General features: G+C 35.7%; 2 protein-coding genes across 2 annotated transcripts; one reads left to right on the forward strand and one right to left on the reverse strand.

The window, feature by feature from the left end:
* Positions 1-1286: 1286 nt before the first annotated feature.
* Positions 1287-13030, forward strand: LOC109005900 (mediator of RNA polymerase II transcription subunit 33A-like). Its single transcript, XM_018984990.2, has 12 exons — positions 1287-1588; positions 2027-2140; positions 2897-3244; positions 5628-5944; positions 6017-6108; positions 6587-6947; positions 7770-7980; positions 9366-9480; positions 9634-9795; positions 10414-11074; positions 11197-11403; positions 11877-13030. Exons 1-12 carry the CDS (start codon positions 1308-1310, stop codon positions 12971-12973), a joined length of 3966 nt encoding a protein of 1321 aa, XP_018840535.1. The 5' UTR covers positions 1287-1307; the 3' UTR covers positions 12974-13030.
* A 628-nt stretch (positions 13031-13658) lies between these two features.
* On the reverse strand, positions 13659-16352 carry LOC109005899 (pentatricopeptide repeat-containing protein At5g19020, mitochondrial). Its single transcript, XM_018984988.2, has one exon. It carries the CDS (start codon positions 16254-16256, stop codon positions 14157-14159), a length of 2100 nt encoding a protein of 699 aa, XP_018840533.1. The 5' UTR covers positions 16257-16352; the 3' UTR covers positions 13659-14156.
* Positions 16353-19728: the final 3376 nt, after the last annotated feature.

Below are 19728 nucleotides of genomic sequence, written 5' to 3' on the forward strand. Positions count from 1 at the left end.
CCCTCTTGAAAGGAGAAATTTTCCAAACGAGGCTGATTTTAGACACCTTAATTTGTTCAGCCATATCTTGTTATTGGAAAGGGTTATCAGCCAAAGAGTGCTAGCTTATGCTATTACTCCGTTTTGGCTTGCATAATTTGAAGCTTGATACATGATATGTGGTGAAGGGGCAAAATAAGCAGTATAATTAAAGCAGCATAGTAACATTTAGCAAAAAGAAATATTTTAGTTATAAAAGGATTATACAAAAAAATAAACTTACAAATTGACATAGTTTGATGTGATACGTCAGATTATAAAGTTACTTTTATTATAAAATAGATCGAACGTATCTTATAAAATCATGTCAATTTATAACTTTATTTTTAAATAATTTCTTTGTGTATGCATTATTTCTCTTTTTCAGTATAATTTTTAAATAATCACTCTATATTTCTTTTTCAGTATAATTTTTAAATTTTTAAAATTTTTTTCTTTTGATACAAGAACATTCGTTAAGGAGTCAAACAGGTATACAACGGAATGATAAAATTGATCGACATTTAGGTCATATTTGGATAATGAGATAATATGAGATTTTTATAAATAATAATAAAATAATTTAAATTAAGATATTTGATTGAGTTTTGAAAAATGAGAGATAAAAAATTAAATAAAGATATTATAAAGTTAAAAAATTATTCGAATATAATTTTTGTTTTGAAATTTGTATTATTTTTATATTTTATTTAGAAATTTAAAAAAATTATAATGATTAGTTAATAATTAGTCAAAAATTTTAAAATTAAAAAATATTTTACGTTTAAGTTGTTTGAGAATGAAATTTTGTAATAACACAAACACATCTCGTATCACTTCATCATAGTTTCCAAACAACGACTTTGAGTATAGAAATGAAGAGTTCAAAACTTCAACGACTATTTTAGAATTTCATATTATAGTTTTGTTATTATTTAATTAGTTGTTGAGATAATTAAAAAAAAAAAGTATGTTTTTGGGTAGAATTAAAAAATCTAGATTTTTAAAACGCTTTGTAACCAATAAAAACTAAAATCAGTATTACAGATGCTTGATTAAAGGCAATCGTTAAACGAATCCATAATAATATATGATCTTTGTCAAATAGTAACTAAATGAATAAGTTTCACATCCATTTGACTATTTCTTCTCTGACCGATTTTAATGCAATTTTCACACAATTTCGTCGATCTTCGGCCTGTTATGAGCGAGCTCGATCTCTCTCTCTCTCTCTCTCTCTGTGCACAGACGAAGAACGTTACATTCTATCACCCTGAAACCATCAGAAAATGGCAGACTCCCCACAAAGAAGCGTGTGGGACAGCGTGATAGTGCTGACCAGAGAGGCCCAAGAAAAGGGTAGCGATCCTCTTCTCTGGGCAATGCAGTTGTCCTCCTACTTGAACTCTGCTGAAGCGTCTGTGTCTCTGCCCTCTGTAGAGCTGTCGGATGTGTTGGTCTCCTACATATGCTGGGACAACAACGTTCCCATCATGTGGAAGTTCCTAGACAAGGCCCTCGTGCTCAACATCGTGCCGCCCATGCTCGTTCTTGCTCTGCTTTCCATCAGGTCTGTAGGTTTTTTATTTTCTTTCCTTCTGTTCCCTTTTTGCTGACATAAAGTTTATAATCCTATGTTAAAAGGAACGAACTTAATGTTTGATAGATTTTCAGAACGGCCATCAAAATGATAAGATTTCCTTGCTTCAGCCAAACGGCTAGTGTTTTTCTTAGCTCACTTATATCAGTCAATAAAATAGAAGGACCACATGCACGCAATCAAAACGGTAGAGCAGAGTTTGACGGTGGATTTCGGCCATTACAGCTGAACCACTTGAAAAAAACAGAAATTTGCTCTCTTTTTTCTTCCTTGCTTCTCAGTACTCCATCTGCATGATTTGAAAAGCTTTTGCATCGAAGCCTCGTCCTTCATTTCTCTTCGATTTCTTACGTTTCCCAGTGGATTGCGTAGTTTCATGTCATAGTACTGGTGGTCATCCATTTACAGGGTTATTCCAAGTCGACATTTCCAGCCAGCAGCGTATAGGCTTTTCATGGAGCTCCTCAAGAGACACGCTTTTATGTCTCTTAAATCTCAATTACATGCAATGAATTATCAAAGGTAAGTTTTTGGTTATTGTTTTGTATATCGTGCGATATACTATTAGTTTGTATAGTATATGGCTTTAATTTATATAACTATTCTGAAGGTAGGAAAGCACAAAACACCAACAACCATTTTCCATGCAAAGAAAGAATTTTCGTTCGAGTTCTGCTAATGATATTTCTTCACATTTTCTTCCTTTTTACCCTTTTTGTATGCATCCATCCCGTGTATTGGATTGCGCATTTTGCACCTTTTAATGAAATTTCTATGACTTATAAAAGCGAAATACTCAAAGGTTTGGACCGTACAATCCAGATGATCTCCCCATCCAAGGCCCTATATATTTTGGCAAGAATAACACTGTATAATGGCCTTTTTTCATAAGCTCGATCTTTAGCTTCGTGAGCATGCAGCTAGCTCTAGTTGTCATATCTACACTGGTTTTGTAGACAGCTAGCTAGCTCCGATTGGCACCTCATAAAGCTGAACCATTTTAAAGGGAAATAGAACGTATCTTCCAAATGAGAATTGAAGAGAAGCAGAAACGATCATAGGTACTGGCATGGATCATATCAAAATTTACCAAACAGAGCCTGGATTGCACTTTACACCTGAGGACCGTGTATTGTGCTCAACCATCTATAAGATCATCTCATTGGAACCTACTTTCTTCTAGCTTTCATATGATAATTCAGCATTAATCACAAGTTTCAGTCACGTATACAAATCCTAATATCATTTACAGTTTGATCTATAGTGTTCTTTGTGCAGGGTTATGCAATCAATAGATACTGTTCTTCGGCTTTCACAGATATTTGGTCTACAAACAAGCGAAGCTGGAACTATTGTGGTGGAATTCATCTTTTCAATCGTGTGGCAGTTGCTTGATGCATCATTAGATGATGAAGGGTTGCTAGAACTTACCTCAGAAAAGAAGTTTAGATGGGAAGATACTCCTCAAGACATGGAAGTAGGTGCTCATGATAGCAATGATGAGAAGCAGACTGAACATCTTGAGAGAGTGCAGAAATTTAATACTGTGATGGCTATTGAGCTAATTGGGCAATTTCTGAAAAACAAAGTAACTTCCAAGATTCTTTACTTGGCACGCCAATATATGTAAGTGCTTTCTACTCTTAGTAATTGCTTTTCCATCATCAATTACTGTTTTGCTATTTCGTGTTAGTGATGAAAGCACACTAAAATGTGACCAATTTAGTATTAATTAGTGAATTTCTCTTGGACTTCTGTATCTTCATTTACAGAGTTTTCTCCTGGTCATTTATGTCGGCTACATGTATTTGGCTTTGCCATTTTACCTCATTAATTAAGGGTGTCACAACTCATTTTTCCCCCCATTCCATCCTATCTCAAAATCCCATGGGTTGGTTTAATCCTGTAGTCTGACCCCATGTATGTAACATTGAGAGTGATTTCTTGAGTGAAGTGTTTTTCGCTTTGAATAACAAGAAGAAGACGAAACTCCAATTTTATTGATGCCCTCACTTATGACGGAGGAATACCGTGGAACCCATCAATCACCTTGGCTTACAAAAGACAACAAAGTGTAAAGTGAACTAAGATAAAAAAAATAATAAAACAAAGCCCTTAACCACGAACTATACATTTTTATAAAATCATAACCTGTTAATTACAACCTAATAAGTAATACCTGCAATCCTATCCTATCAAGTCTTAAGAAACCCGTTTTCTCCTTTGTGGCCAGTTTAAAATCTGCCGTATTCCCCTTAGCTCCTTCTTTGGCAAGAAAATCAGCAATTTAGTTTCTCTCTCTAATTGTATATCCTTTGCAAATTCATAATTTTTCTCCCAAACCTCTTGAATTGACCAGTGTACCTCACCCTTACCATTCCACCAATTGCTCAACAGTTGGGAATCTATATCGACCACAATATTAGTTTGCTGCAGCATAGTGCAAATTCGCTGGCTATCAAGCAATGCAGGCCTCGTTTGGATTCGAAACTCATCTCATCTCATCATTACAATTTTTTCAAATTTTCATATAAAATATAATAAATAATTTAACTTTTTTAAATATCAAAATATAATAATATTAAAAATAATATCCTAATAATATTTTATTCGACTCATTTAAAACCATCTCAATTTTATCTCTAAATCCAAACGGGGCCGGTGTTAGAGCTGCAACCATAATAGGCCATAAAACCACCCAATAGACACCCTTTTGAATCCTAAACAACTCCACCACCACATTCTCCGGGATTTCCCAAACTACACTCAATATTTAACTTTGACAAAACCCGATGATGAGAAACCCAATCGTAGAGTCGGTCAATATTATCATTTAGTTCTATGGTGGCATAGATTTTGTCACAGATTCAGGTTCTAAGGAAAGCCCATATCCTTTCACAAAGAAAAATGCTCACACTAGTGATACTTAGGAATAAGATGAGATGAAAAATTTATAAATAGTAGTGAAAAAATTTTGAGTTATGATATTTTATAGGATTTGGGATTACGAGAGAGAAAATTGAATAAAAATATTATAAAGTTAAAATATTATTATAATATTATTTTTATTTTAATATTTGAAAATTTGAATTATTTTTTATGTTTTATTTAGAAGTTTGAAAAATTTGTAATGATTAGATGAAAAAGTTAAAGATTTGAAATTAAAAAATGTTTGTATTTAAATAATATTTAAAAATGAGATAAGGTGAGATGAGATGAAATAGATGGGATGAGATAGTTATACCATCTTCTAAACAAGATCTTATACCATCACATCGTACCAATGATTTTTAAGCCATATCATAGTATCTTCACCCCATAACTTGAGCTGGCGAGTCCATTGGGTAGAGACCAGAGTTAAAAAAAATTAAAGCCTATTCACAAGTAGATTTCTGATAAAAAGTTCCAAAATTTTTCAACATACGTCAGCAAAAGTTTTCATCATTAATCCATGCTTTTTAAATCTAAAAAAATCTATTTTTCTAAACAACTTTTCATCTAATCATTTGCTTATATTTTAATGAAAATGACAAAAATAAAATAAAATAACTTTTATAAAAGAGTAATTCTACATACAGTTATAGAATATGCAAGCGTCGTGCAGTTGTTTTGAAAAAGAGTGGGGTCTACAAAATTAATTTTTTTTTTCATATGGGTCATGTATTTATTCACTTTTTTTAAAATGATTGCGCGACATTTACGTACTCACGACTGCAATTATCACTTCTCAAAAAATAGAAAAAAAAAACTTTAAAAAGCTTATATTAAAACAAATTTTAAAATCCATCTACACACTTTTCCCAAAGACACCAACTCAATAAAAATCATATCCTAACAATTCTTCATTCAAAAAATTCTCAGAACTTTCACAGAACTCCCCCTAAAACTACTCTCCAAACTTGTCTGATAAATTCTCCACAAATTACTATTTCAAGACATGCATGTTTTCTGCATGAGCTTGTCTTGCATGCTTGACCTTTTGCTTTAACATTAACTACTATTTTGCTAGGTCTGCACATTGGGAAGGTTTTACCCAGCGGTTACTGCTGCTTGGTGCAAACTCATCCGCATTGAGGAATACGAAAGTTATAACTCCTGAGGAACTTCTGAAGTTGACTTCAAATATTCAAATGGCCTCTCTAGATTGCAAATTAAAGTCAAGACGAAAGTTCCATGACACCCTGACTATGGGACCTCTGGCTTCTTCTGCTAGTCTGTGCAATGAGGCCTGTCGATCTGCACTGTGGCTTCCTCTTGATTTTTTTCTAGAAGATGCTGTGGAAACAACAGATCTCATTACCAGAAGTACAATTGAATCTATCACTGGTAAAAGATACATTCTTCTAAAGAAACTTGTTCTTGGTATCTATGAGAATATTGACATGCCATTTTGTGCAGTTCTCGTCAAGGTCTCTCGAGCCACAAATTACACCACCTGGCACGACACCTTTTTGGGCCTGTGGATTGCAGCCCTTCGTGTTGTTCAAAGGGTTAGAAGTTGTTTCTCTGCACTCAAAATTTTCTTGCCTATGATTTTATTCCCCTTAATTCTCTGGAACGAAAAAGGATGATGCTTTCTTGAAGGCTTCATTTTTGGAGCTCCATTCAACTTATGATGTTCATGGGGCTTCAAAGGGTACTTCAATAATTTTTGTTGTAAGACCAACACTGAAATAATTTCTTTAAAAGTTATAAATAATAGTAACAATAATAGGTGTAACTTCCTATAGTAGACGTATTGACTCTTGGGGAAGAAGTTCATGCTTGGTTGTTTGAGTTTGCTATTGGTTTGAATTAAACTCTTATTACTTTCACACTGTCAAAAGTTTCTTTTCTGAATAATTTAAGTGCAGCACCTGAGTCAGCGAACAGAGTTTTATCTTCGCATTTTAATGGGTGCTGTATAGTTTTATTTTTGTGTGCTACAATGATTTCTAGTTTTCATTTTAATTTTTCATTGTTTCTTAGGACAGGGATCCCATTGAGGCCCCTAGGCCTCGTCTAGATCCTCGTTTATGCTTGTTACTGTCTATTACAACTCTAGTGGTTGCCGATCTTATCGAGGAAGATGAAAGTGCACTTCGTGATGAAACACAATATGGCTCCTCTAATCAATGGAAAGAGAAACGAGTTCCAGGAAAGTGTCGCCATGGTTTGGTCTCCAGCTTACAAATGCTGGGAGATTTCCAGGGCTTGCTTATTCCACCTCAGTCCACTGTTTATGCAGCAAATCAGGCTGCTGCAAAAGCGATGTTCTTTATTTCTGGCGTCGATGTCGGAAATGCAAACTCAGAATGCGTCCTTATGAAAGATATGCCTACTAATTGTTGTAAGTAAGAAGATCATCATCCATCATCTATGATTTTAATGAAAGCTTTCTGTAGGGTAAAGTTCACACTAGCATGGTATTGTGATGGTTGTGGTCTAGGGGCATAGTATTAACTCACTGAGTGAGCCTCTTGAATGTAATCTATCTAAAACGCCTTCTGAAAGATATAATTCCACTTCTCTTGCTTTATTATATTCTTGTATGATGTCCTTGATGGGTGTGGTGATTTGATGAAACACACTTCCAAGGAAAAAAGGAGAAAGGAAAGACAGTTGGGCTTTTCTTTGAAGTCGTGCCCCGTCACATTAGAAGCAAGAGTGAGAAAATGTGATTCTCTCAAGTTACTTGTTTACACTAAAACAAGACAAAGTTATGAATTAGAAGTTGACTTCCAAGCAAGCTTGTGGTTCATCATTCAGTGGTGGGGGTGTTCACAGAAAAGAAGACCTCACCCAACGTGTGGCATATTATTATGGAGTCTTCAGTTAGGCTGATCAGTAATATCAACCTCAGAAGAATGAGTTTTGAATGTTGGTTTTAAGAATGAGTGATTGTTCTTCTCCGACCCTCATTGCCCAACCTTCGAAAAGACAGTTGATGTATTCTGAACAGGGTTATGTGTTAGACAGAAAACAGCTGATTGCTTGGTATCCTCTGACCAAAAATAGAAGTCTAATCCATTTTGGCTTGAACCTAGTTCTCTACTCTACTTTTCCTCTGGGACCTATGTCTGTGTTTGTATATATTGGTAATGCTCTCTAGTCTAAGTTATGCAGTGTATTTTAATAGCCTCTAATTTCAGTTATTTGTCCTTGTTTTTAGCTGGAAACATGCGCCATCTAATAGTTGAAGCTTGTATAGCTAGAAATCTACTGGACACATCAGCATATTTCTGGCCCGGATACGTGAACGGAAACATCAGTGAAAAACCTCAAGGTTTGTCTTCTAAAGTGCCTGGTTGGACATCATTCATGCAGGGGGCATCATTTACTCAAGTAATGATAAGTGCATTGGTTTCAAGTCCTGCTTCAAGGTATACCCACGCTTATTCTTTAGTTCAACTCAACTAAATTCAAATAAACTAAAGTCTTTACCATGAATAATTGCAATTATTTTTAGATTATTATGTAATTGTTTGATTCACTATTTATATCAACTTAACGTTTGGGACAAGTTATATTTTAATATGAAATCAGAATAGGTGATCCAGTTGGAAGCTTGCCTCCACTCTACCTCTCATTAAAACAGGCAAAAGATTACAAGTTGAGCCCCACTTGTGGAGGGAGAAGGCCACTTGTGAGAGCAAGTATTAGAATTGTAGTTAAGAGATTGAATTCACCATTGTCTATCTGTTTAACATTTTGGGACAAATGATGATGTAACATTAGATATATGAGCCCTTTATCCAACTAATTTCTATCTACTGCACGAAAGTAGAGAATGCCCCAATATTTCTATTTCTACCCAATTCAATTCTCAAAAGATTTGAAAAACTCTTTCGCTGGCAGTCATCTAACTACAACTCTTTTCCTTTATCTGTGTTTAGAACTGGCTGCTTAAAATCTCACCTAGAGGGGTTTAATATTTGAGGGCACTCCAAGAAATGAACTTGGAGCTCTTTCACTGGCTGTCAACCTACTGCAACTCTCTCCTTTATCTAGGGTTAGACCAACTGTTTGAAATTTCACTCAGCTGGTTTTAGTATTAAGAGCATATCAAGAAATGAACTTGCCACCTCTAACACCCAAAGCAAGAATTATACCACTTGACTCGTTTGCCATTTCTTGGCAAGTGACAATTAGAATGACCCTATCAGAATTAGTTTGATTCTTGCTACTTGTTTTTCCAGCAAAGCTGCCTAGAGGTCAGGAGCATAGGGTTATCCGAAAACTCCAATTTTTATGTAACATTTGGGCCCAAAAAAGTGGCCACTCACTTGTTTGGTTTTGAACATGTGAAACAAACTGAAAAGGATGAAAGTTGGAAAATCTTATTGCTTGGAGAATATGGGATCATGGTCCTCTAAATTCTCGATGATAAGTTCATGGTAGAATTCATAAAATCCCAAACATACAACTTATTGTAATAAATGAATTAAAGAAATATTAATTATTCTTTATATGTGCTAAATCTTAACATCACAAAATCTAAACCATTTAACTAAAAGTAAACGGTTAGGATTTTAAGAACACCATGGATATAGCATAAAAAGTCTAGAAGATCCTAATCCTAGGATAGAACACCATGGTTGTTCCATCGGTATAAATGCATAATTACCACATTGCCTAGTTTCTCCAACTATGGCCTGGTCTTCAGTTACACGATTTTCTTTCCTGAAGCCAGGTATATCGAATGCTCTTTTTAGTAGATCTATCCAGGGTAAAGGAACTGAATTTAAGTTCATGGATTTGGTGGAAGATTAGAGGAGCTCGAAAAAATATTCGAGATAGCTGTCAATGGATCGAATGATGAGAAGATATCAGTTGCGATGATTCTTTGTGGGGCCTCTCTAATTTGGGGTTGGAATATACAGGTACCTTTACGATCACATTAAACAAGTACATTTAGGTCCTACAACTTGTTGGTTCTTCCTGATTATTCCGTTCTGTTTTCTTTATTAATTCTTGCTTTTTTTCACTGGATTACAAACGACTCTTATTATAAATAGGTGGTACATTCCATGCAGGAACACACTGCTGCTTTCATTATTAAATTATTGAGTCCTCCAGCTCCTGCAGATTACTCAGGGAGTGACAGCCATTTGATAGGTTACGCTCCATTGCTGAATGTACTTATTGTTGGCATATCATCCTTCGACCGTCTTCGGATTTTCTCACAACATGGCTTGGTAAATTTTGCTTCCTTCTGACCAAGGCATCTCCATAAGATGAATAAGAATAGAAATTATTATTAGTTTAGCAGATATTCTATGGAATGGAGATTAGTTTTAGTAACAGATGTCTTACTTATTGAAAAAAATAGATTTCTTAATTATGATTACTGCATAGTTTACATTACAAATATTTTTTCTATGCAGAAGACTAGCATGAATGCTTAAATTGGCTAATAAGATGCTTTGAAATGTGCAATGAGAATGAATGGCTGCACCAATATTATGTCATGACTTGTAGATGCTTTAGGGGTTGCAAAAGAATATAGATGAAACAAGTGATATAAGACATGATGTATCATGCATTAACATGATTCTAGTCTTTTGGTGAAGCAGAATGATGGCAAGTTGTTCTTGCAGTTGATTGATGTTCTGTTTTGTTCCATTTCAGTAAAACAAGCATCTTTAAAGTACCAAGGAGAGCATTGTTGTAAATTTGAATGGGTTGCATCCATCGAGGAATGAATTCCATTGAATACGGATTCCATTGAACTCTAACCAGCAGCTCTATTAAATAAGAGAATGGAAGTGTTAAGAACTAATGTTACTATTTTGCCTTTCCACTTCCATTGACAGGTTCCGCAACTCGCGTGTTCACTGATGACAATCTGCGAGGTCTTTGGGTCATGTGTGCCTGATGTGGTGTGGCCTGCTGTAAAAGGAAAAAGAATCACTGCCCACGACGTGTTTTCAAATGCGTTTATTCTTTTTCTAAGGATGTGGAGGTTTAATCATCCTCCTATTGAACATCGAGCAGGCGATACTTATCCAGTTCAATCCCCACTAACTCCTGACTACCTCCTACTGATACGTAATTCTCACCTGGGATCTCCTGAAAATGGCCACTGGGTTCAAAGTAAAAGGAGACTGTCAGCAGTTGCAAATTCAGCGACTGCAGACCCCATATTTCTCAAGTCATTTCCAAAACTAGAAGTTTGGTTCTTGCAGCATCGTGCATGCATAGTTTCAACCCTCTCCGAGCCTGTTCAAGGGACCCCTGTTCATCAGATTGTTGATAATCTTCTTAAAATTATGTTCAGAAATACTTACGAAGGAAGCCAGTCTCGGAATTCTGTTACTTCTGAGAGTAGTGGTTTCTCTGGACCTAAAAATGACGATACCTTTCCGAGACTTAACGATCCTGCATGGAATATACTGGAAGCCATTCCTTTTGTTGCCGAGGCTTCTTTAAAAGCTTGTTCTCATGGAAAAATTTCTCCCCGCGAACTAGCTACAGGTCAGTGTGGCATCCTTGCCTGATCTGTTGGTGTTTTCAGTATTTTGTATACGTCAACGAGTTGGATGATTTTAGCATGAATCAAATACGTACTGTTATAACCTGTATATATGGATGTTCAGGGCTTAGAATTTTATGTGATTGTCTACCTGCATCTTTGGCATCCATTACGAGCTACTTATCAGCTGAAGTAACCAGGGGCGTTTGGAAATCAGTTTCTATGAATGGAACTGATTGGCCCAGCCCTGATGCAAATCTGTCTAATTTTGTGGAAGGGATGAAGAAAATTGTAGCATTTGCTGGTCTTGATGTCCCAAGCGTTACCTCAGGTTCATTTTACCATTATATACTTTTACATGTGTTTGTGCGCATCTGGCCCAAAGACAGCAATTGTCCACTTTGAGCCCTCCTACTTTCAATTGAACTTCGCCACCTTGAATTTTTTATGTCCTTTTGATCCTAGAATGTTCTACATGAGTGCTGTGCATGTATAAGCAAGGAAAAGAAATTGAAAAAGAAAAAGATTTTCTGGCCTAATTAGTAGTATTTAACAAGATGTGGTTCTGGTTGATGGTGTCCAAGTCCCAAGTCCCAAGCAACATTCAATGCTTTATGCTCATTTCAAAACCAATTAATTGTTTAAAATCTATGGGGATATGGCCTTGACTTTGGCCTCAAACTTTACCAATCAGAATTCATTTTGCGAATGATAGCATGGCAATTGTATTGGTCTTAACGGTTCTCCTTTAGTTATAATAGAAACTGGCTTTTCAATATTCTGACTGTCCTGCAATTCTCACAGCTGGAAGCTCTACGCCTACCCTTCCACTGCCCCTGGCTGCCCTGGTAACCCTTACCTTAACCTATAAAGTTGGTGACCATCATCTCCTTTTGGCTGGCCCAGCCCTGGAGTCCCTTTCTTCAGGTTGCCCATGGCCTTGCATGCCAATTGTAGCTTCTCTGTGGACACAAAAGGCAAAACGTTGGCATGACTTCTTTGTAATCCGTGCATCTCGTACTGTCATTCTCCAAAACCCCAATTGTGTAGTTAAACTTCTCGAAAGCTGCTTCACTGCCATACTTGTCTTAAATGCCTCCCCTGTTTCAAGCGAGGGAGGTGTTGGGGTCCTTCTTGGCCATGGAATTAAACCCCAATTCTGTGGATGGTCTCCTTGGATTATCTTTCTACTGGTCCGTCAAGAGATCAGAGAAACTATCTTAATTACAGAGAAGATTGTTTCTCTATTGATGGATTCTGTGAAAACAATAGCATTTAGTGGACTTCCTAGAGAGAGATCAGAGAAGTTGAAGACGACCAAGAATACAATGAGATCAGGACAGGTTTCACTTGCTGCCGCATTGACAAGGGTGAAACTTGTGGCTTCAGTTGGTGCTTCTTTGTCGTGGTTATGTGGAGGCATAGGCCTGATTCAGTCATTGTTTAGAGAAGTTCTGCCTTCTTGGTTTGTGTCTGCTCACAGTTCAGAGTTGGAAGGAAGGTCAGAAGGGATGATTGAAATACTAAGGGGATCTGCTCTGGCATACCTTGCATTCACATGTGGCGCTTTTGTTTGGGGTATTGACTCAACATCAATGGCACCAAACTGGCGTCGAAGAATCCTTGGGAGCCACATGGAATTCATAGCAAGAGCACTTGATGGGAAGATATCGCTTGGTTGTGATAGGGCAACTTGGCATGCCTACGTTTTGCAGTTTTTGAGCCTGATGATGAATTCCGCACCAACTTGGTTGCTGGAGACAGATGTAGATGTCTTAAAGAGATTAAGTAGGGGTTTGATGCAGTGGAACGAGGGAGAGCTTGCTCTGGCTTTGCTTGGTATTGGTGGTTTTGCTACCATGGGTGCGGTTGCTGAGCTGATAATTGAAAAAGAGTCTTAAGTCCTTTCTTTTTTTATGCCTGTTTTTCTTCCCTCTTTCATCTAAACTGTTTTAAAAGGTAATCGTATAGTAAAGAATACAGTTTACATGCAGACAAGTTGTACAGTAATAAGCATAATTGTGAATGTTCTGAATAATGTTGAGATGGAAATTTTCATGGGGTATGGGAAAGATCTTCCTTGAAAAATTGCTCAACATACTTGGAGCTAAGGGTCTTAAAACCGTTAATTGTTGATTGAAAAGTGTAACCTGTACCTGATTCTGTTGCATTGTAACTACGATCTGTAGAAAGAACTCTGCCTACTTGTTTTTGTGTTCGAAGCAACAAATCTGAAGACAATAAGGGCATGATTAAGGTTTTATAAAATTGCATGCCCTGAGCTTGTACAAATAATTTTCCTTTTGTGTGTGTGTGTGTGTGTGTGTGTGTGTGTTATAAAGCAAACTGTTTCGGATAAATGAGTTGGAATTAATCCCGGATGTCAAGACCAAACAATGGGTTGATTGTGCCATTGAAGAAGATATAAATATGGTGTTCGTCTTGGGGAACCAAAGGAAGTTATGGTACTTGAGACCCATATGAGATATGGGGTTGGAAATTTAAGAAAGAGCCATTTGGTCATGAGAGTAAAGAAGGCAAACAAAATAAGAAAATAGGGCAGATGAAATAGGAGAAACTGGGAACTAAAAGAACAAACGTCTGGCTCCAGACAAGTTTCCAATATCAAAACAAATAACATTTACATTGTAAAATACAGGCAGTCGGAGCAAAGAATGCAGGTGAGAGCAACGCTGTCCATCGATCACCAAATGTTTCTGTTTTTCCTCTTCAACCTTGAATGGTAAAAATCAAGTATTTATGACTTTGTGGATATGAGAGAGCACCAACTTTGGAATGTATTACGCACCACCAATAAACAACACCCAGACACCAATTACATATTAAAAGGGGATTGATTCCATATACCAATTGTAAGAAACTTGGTACAAATCTCCAAACGGCTCTGTTAGACAGTGTCATATTATCTCAACATTTTTTAACAAGTTGCAAAATCTTGATAGATAATCAAGGTTTATTTGAACTGTTCAAAGTGATATTGGAAGCGGCCTCTTTTTCAGGATAGTTTGAACAGTGTTCTTTATTTTCAATCCAACAACACCATATTCAATTGCCGCTACATTATCATACGATACCACTACTCCCTGGAGATTTCTTCATTCTCTTAATTTGCATTGCTCTCCTTGTCAAAAATGCATCCTCCCATCTACCTGCATCTGCATATATGTTAGATAGAAGAACTCTACTAGCCCCATGAGATGGTTCCAACCTTGCCAAACTCGCTGCAGCCCTCTCTCCAATTTCTACATTCCCGTGAGTCCTACATGCTGCCAATAATGTGCCCCATATCACCATATCTGCCTTCATGGGCATGCCTCTAATTATTTTCTCAGCCTCTTCTAATTTCCCAGCTCTTCCCAGGAGATCAATCATACATCCATAATGCTTGATATCTGGTTCTATATTATACACATGCTTCATGACCTTAAAATATCCCTTCCCTAGCTCCACCAATCCAGCATGGCAACATGCACTTAGGACTCCTATGAATGTGATTGAATTAAGCTTAATAAGACGGCTCTGCAAGTCGGAAAATATTTTTAGAGACAAACTGCAATGTCCATGCATTGCCAACCCACATATAATTGCATTCCATGGGGAGACACTAGAGGCTTTTTCTTGTATTTCATAAAACACACTCAAGGCAGTACTGATGCTCCCACATTTGGCATACATGTCAATGATAGCTGCACTTAAATTGTCATTAAGAGGGATGCAGTTATTACATATATACTCATGGGCCCATCTTCCTTCTTTCAATGTGCCTAACGTGGCGATAGCAGAGAAAACGCTCACCATGGTAATTTCATTTGGCTGGATACCACAAGCAACCATTCCATGGAAGAGTTCTAGAGCCACACTAGGTTGTTCACTGTGTGTGTAACCAGAAATCATGGTGCTCCATGAAAATACATCTCTTTTTGGCATCTCATTGAATATCTGCCTTGCCTCATCAATCATATCATTTCTTATAAATCCAGCAGTGAGGGCATTCCAAGATGCAAGATGATCTTTGATGCCCAATTCAAACTGCAAACGGGCAAGTGTCATCCTGCCACAAGCTGCATAAAAATGAATAATCGTTGCCTGAATAAAATCATAACAGTCGAAACCTGTCTTTATAGTTACACCATGAAACTGCTGACCCTCTTGCAACGCCATTGATCGGCCACATGCTGAAACCAAATCCACAATCATAACATCATTGGGTCTCAATCCAGTATGTAACATTGCACAATAACTTGTCAAAGCTTCATTCAACCATTCTACTCGTACATAGCCATCAATCATTGTACCCCATGAAACAACGTCTTTTTCAGGAATCCTCTCGAACAACTCTCTTGCCAAATCAACATGCCCCGATTTTGCATACCCATTTAACATTACATTCCACGAAACTATATTGCACTCAGGCATCTCCTCGAACAAACTTCTTGCCTCCAGTATGCTTGAACAAAGGCAATACATGTGCAACAAATTCGTCGATATAAGAACCAACTTCTCAAGCTGCAGCTTAATTACCAACACATGGAGCATCCGGCAATTCCAAATCCCACCTAAATGCGCATAAGCTGAGATGACACTTGCCAGTGTAACCTCATTTGGGACCACGCCTGCGGACCTCATATCCTTAAAAACCTCAACAGCCTCGCGCCAACAGTCATTATGGGCCAGACCCATTATCATAGTGGTGTACGACACACAACTTCTACCGGGCATTATTTCAAACAACCGGCGAGCATTCTCCAACTGTCCGATTTTCACATACCCGCCAATCATAATATTACATGACACAGGATCCAGCCTAGAAAAGGAATCAAACAGCGATCGAGCATCATCAAAAAACCCACATTTCACGTACATATTAATCAAACTGTTCCGGATGAAAGTGTTGGGCCCGAGCCCTGATTTCAAGATCAAACAATGGATTTGTTGGCCTTGAGAGACGGCCAAAAGGGACGAGCAAGACTTCAACGCCGACACCACTGATAACTCGTAATCTGGGTTGTTGTGATCGGTTGTGCCATCTAAGAAGAGACGAAGATGGTGTTCTGGGCCTTGGGGTAGCTGAGGAGGGTTGAAGGTTATGGTGGACACCCATTTGAGATTTCGGATAAGAATCGGCAAAGAAAGTGACTTCTTGGTTCTGAGAGGAATGATCATGAGACGATATCATGAGACCCGTTGCCTGCAAAAGAATTCTCTGAAAATTGGTGAGTTTTGGAGGGGAGAAAAAAAAAGAAAAAAGACTTTTTACTGATTAAAGGAAAGAAAGAGGAATCGTAAATGTGAGAGATTGAGAAACAACAAAAGCAGCTGTCAATCTTTTTATATAATCAGACGATTAATGGAACTACTTAATTGTAATTTTTTAAATTAAAATTTGTTGCAATAATGGAAAATTATGTCTTTCTTAGTAAAATTTTATGTTCTGATTTTACCATTAATCTTAAAAAAAATATATAAAATGTTGTTGTAAAACTAAAAAAAATTAACAAGAGAATTGAAGAATTATAATATATCAAACTAGTTCTTCAGAAGCTCAGTATTATTTCTCTCAACATTCTTACCGTCTATCTCTAACAAATCCTCATCAAAACTCCATTTTATACACATAAATAATACATTACATTAAATAGACATATGAACTTAAGGAACGATAATACATGAATCAAGAGGATATATAAACATTGAAAATAGGAATACATGAATGGATCACAATTCTAATAGTCATCCATCAAATACATGGAATGTATTTTACTACATTCATGTATTCACAACACTTCCCTTTGTATGACCATATATAAAGAATATGTCTCGTTAAAACCTTGTCAAGGAAAAATTCGATGGGAAAAAAAATCAATGGCGAAGGAAAAAGAATACAATATTCTTGTATACCTTGTAATGCTTTAGGATTGTCTCGCTAAAACATTGCAAAGGAAAACCCATTAGGAAAAAACCTTAATGAAGGAAAAATAGTACAATATGTATGATTATTCTCTCCCCTTCAAAAGTATGTAAAGCTTCATTATTTATAATAAAAGATTTTTTAATTTACTCATTCCAATGTCGTATACCAACTTTTTAAATGTTGTAGTTGGTAATGCTTTAGCGAATAGATATGTCAAATTGTCACATGATCACACTTGCTTGACATCAATATCACCGTTCTAATGGAGCTCGTGTGTAAAATAATTTTGGTGAAATTTGATCGGTTCTATCACATTTGATATAGCCTCTTTTGATTTCTGGATAATTCACATTTATCTTGAATGTGTTGGATTACTGATCTCAACCAAATACATTTCTTGATTGCTTTATGCATTACAATAATCTCTGAATGGTTGGAAGAAGTAGCAACTAATGATTGCTTCCATAAAATAGATGTACCTCCTTAAGTGAATAGGTATCCTGTTTGTGATCTTCTTTTATACAGATCGGAAATGTAATTCGAGTCTGCATAACCAACTAATTCAAGACTTGATCATTTTGGATTAAACAATTACATGTCAACCATTGCACTAAGGTAGTGTAGAATATATTTGACAGCATTTCATTTGCTTTTGAGTTGGTGTAAAACTATATCTTGCTAGTAAGTTAACAAAGAATGCAATATCTGATCATATACAAATTGTAAGATGCATAAAAACACTAATTGCAGTTCGATATGGTGCTTCAGGACCAAGAATATCTTTATCATTTTCTCAAGGGCGAAATTGATTTTCTTTTTTCACATCAAGTGATCAGACAACCATTGGAGTACTCAAATGATGGGGTTTGTCCATGTAAAAGTGCTTCAAGGCTTATTCTAGATATGTTGACTAATGGACAATAACTCCATTTAAAAAGTGCTCAATTTGCAGGCTAAGACAAATTTTATTTTTCTAATATCTTTCATTTCAAACTATTTTTTAAATATATGGTTTTTATCAGCTCTTCTAAAGTTTTAACTAGATTTAAATCATCTACATATACCGCAATAATAGCAAATATGAAATTTGATTTTTATGAAAATACACGAGTAAATTGTATTATTCTCAAATCCTTATTTTATTAAACATTCACTTAGACGATTATACTACATGCGTTCGGATTGTTTTAATCCATATAAAAATATTTGTAACTTGATAGAATAAATACTTCAAGACTTTGAATTACATGCTAAATGCATTTTATATCCTTCATGGATTTTCATAGAAATATCATTATCTAGTGAACCATATAAATATGATGTAACAACATCTATTAAATGCATATCCAAACTTTTTGTGACTACTAAGCTAATAAAAAATCTTAATATAATTGCATCCACTACATGTGAATATATTTCTTTATAATCAATGTGGGTTTCTGCAAGAAACCTTATGCAACAAGTCGTGCTTTGTATCTCACAATTTTATTTTTCTCATTACGTTTACATACAAATACCCACTTATATCTAACATGCATCATACTCATAGATGTTTGGACTACAGGTCTAAATACTTCATGTTTTGCTAGCAACATCAATTCTGCATGAATTGATTCTTTACTTTTTGGCCAATCATTTTTATGTCTACATTCATCGGCAATTTTTTGTTCATTTCATTATCCCTTCTGGTGATATCAAGAGCAATTTTAAATGAAAATATGGTATCGACAACAACTTTTTTTTTATCAACTAATTTTCTCGTACTTATATAACATATTGAGATCTCGTTATTTTAAGGTACATTCTCTCTTCAGGAGATTCCACTTCAAGGGATTATGTTTTAGGATAATTTTGAACAGAGAGACAGAAAGTTTGGATGGATCTATAGCTCTTATTCCCTATTTTGTGGGTACAACATCTTCAGAAGCATCGATTTCTTTTATTTGTGTTTTTCTCTTCAATGAAGTGTTATATTTTGCACCAATAGGTTTTCCACGCTTTAGGCTTATTTTAAACTCATTAACTGTTGCATTATTTGATTGTCCTATCGGAATATCGATCTTTGCTGGAGTATTAATAGTTAGAATGTGAGACTTTATTATTTTCTTGTTGTCAATAAAGACATTCGATAATTAATTTATAATAGTTTACAAATGAATGATCTTTTGAACTTCTAGTTCACATTAAATTGTACGTGGATCATGATGAGATAATATCAAAGTATTCTATTTTATTTGTTTTTATACTTTTGACAACGTTTCTCCCCTTAATGGTAGGAAGATTATTTCATCAAAAATACAATTTTCAAAACGAGTCTTAAAATCTCCATTTAAGGGCTCGAGGTATCTAATGATGGAGGGAGAATAAAAATCAACATAAATTTAAAGTCTACATTAAGAACTCATCTTAGTGCATTGAGATGTGCAATTGGAACATAAACAGCACAACAAAAAATACAAGGATGAAAAATGTTTGATGGTTGGTCAAATGCAAGTTGTAATGGAGAATATTTATCATAGGCAATTGATATTATTCAAAATAATAATGAAGCATGCAAAATTGTATGTCCCCAAGTAGAGACAAGTAGTTTTATTTTCAAAAGTAATAGTCTAATAATTAATTGCAGACGTTTAATAAATGACTCAGGTAAACCATTATGATTATGTATATGAGCAATAAAATATTCAATATTAATCTTAATTGACATGCAATAATTATCAAAAT

This window comes from Juglans regia, chromosome 12, assembly GCF_001411555.2.
Source record: "Juglans regia cultivar Chandler chromosome 12, Walnut 2.0, whole genome shotgun sequence".
Taxonomy (NCBI): domain Eukaryota; kingdom Viridiplantae; phylum Streptophyta; class Magnoliopsida; order Fagales; family Juglandaceae; genus Juglans; species Juglans regia.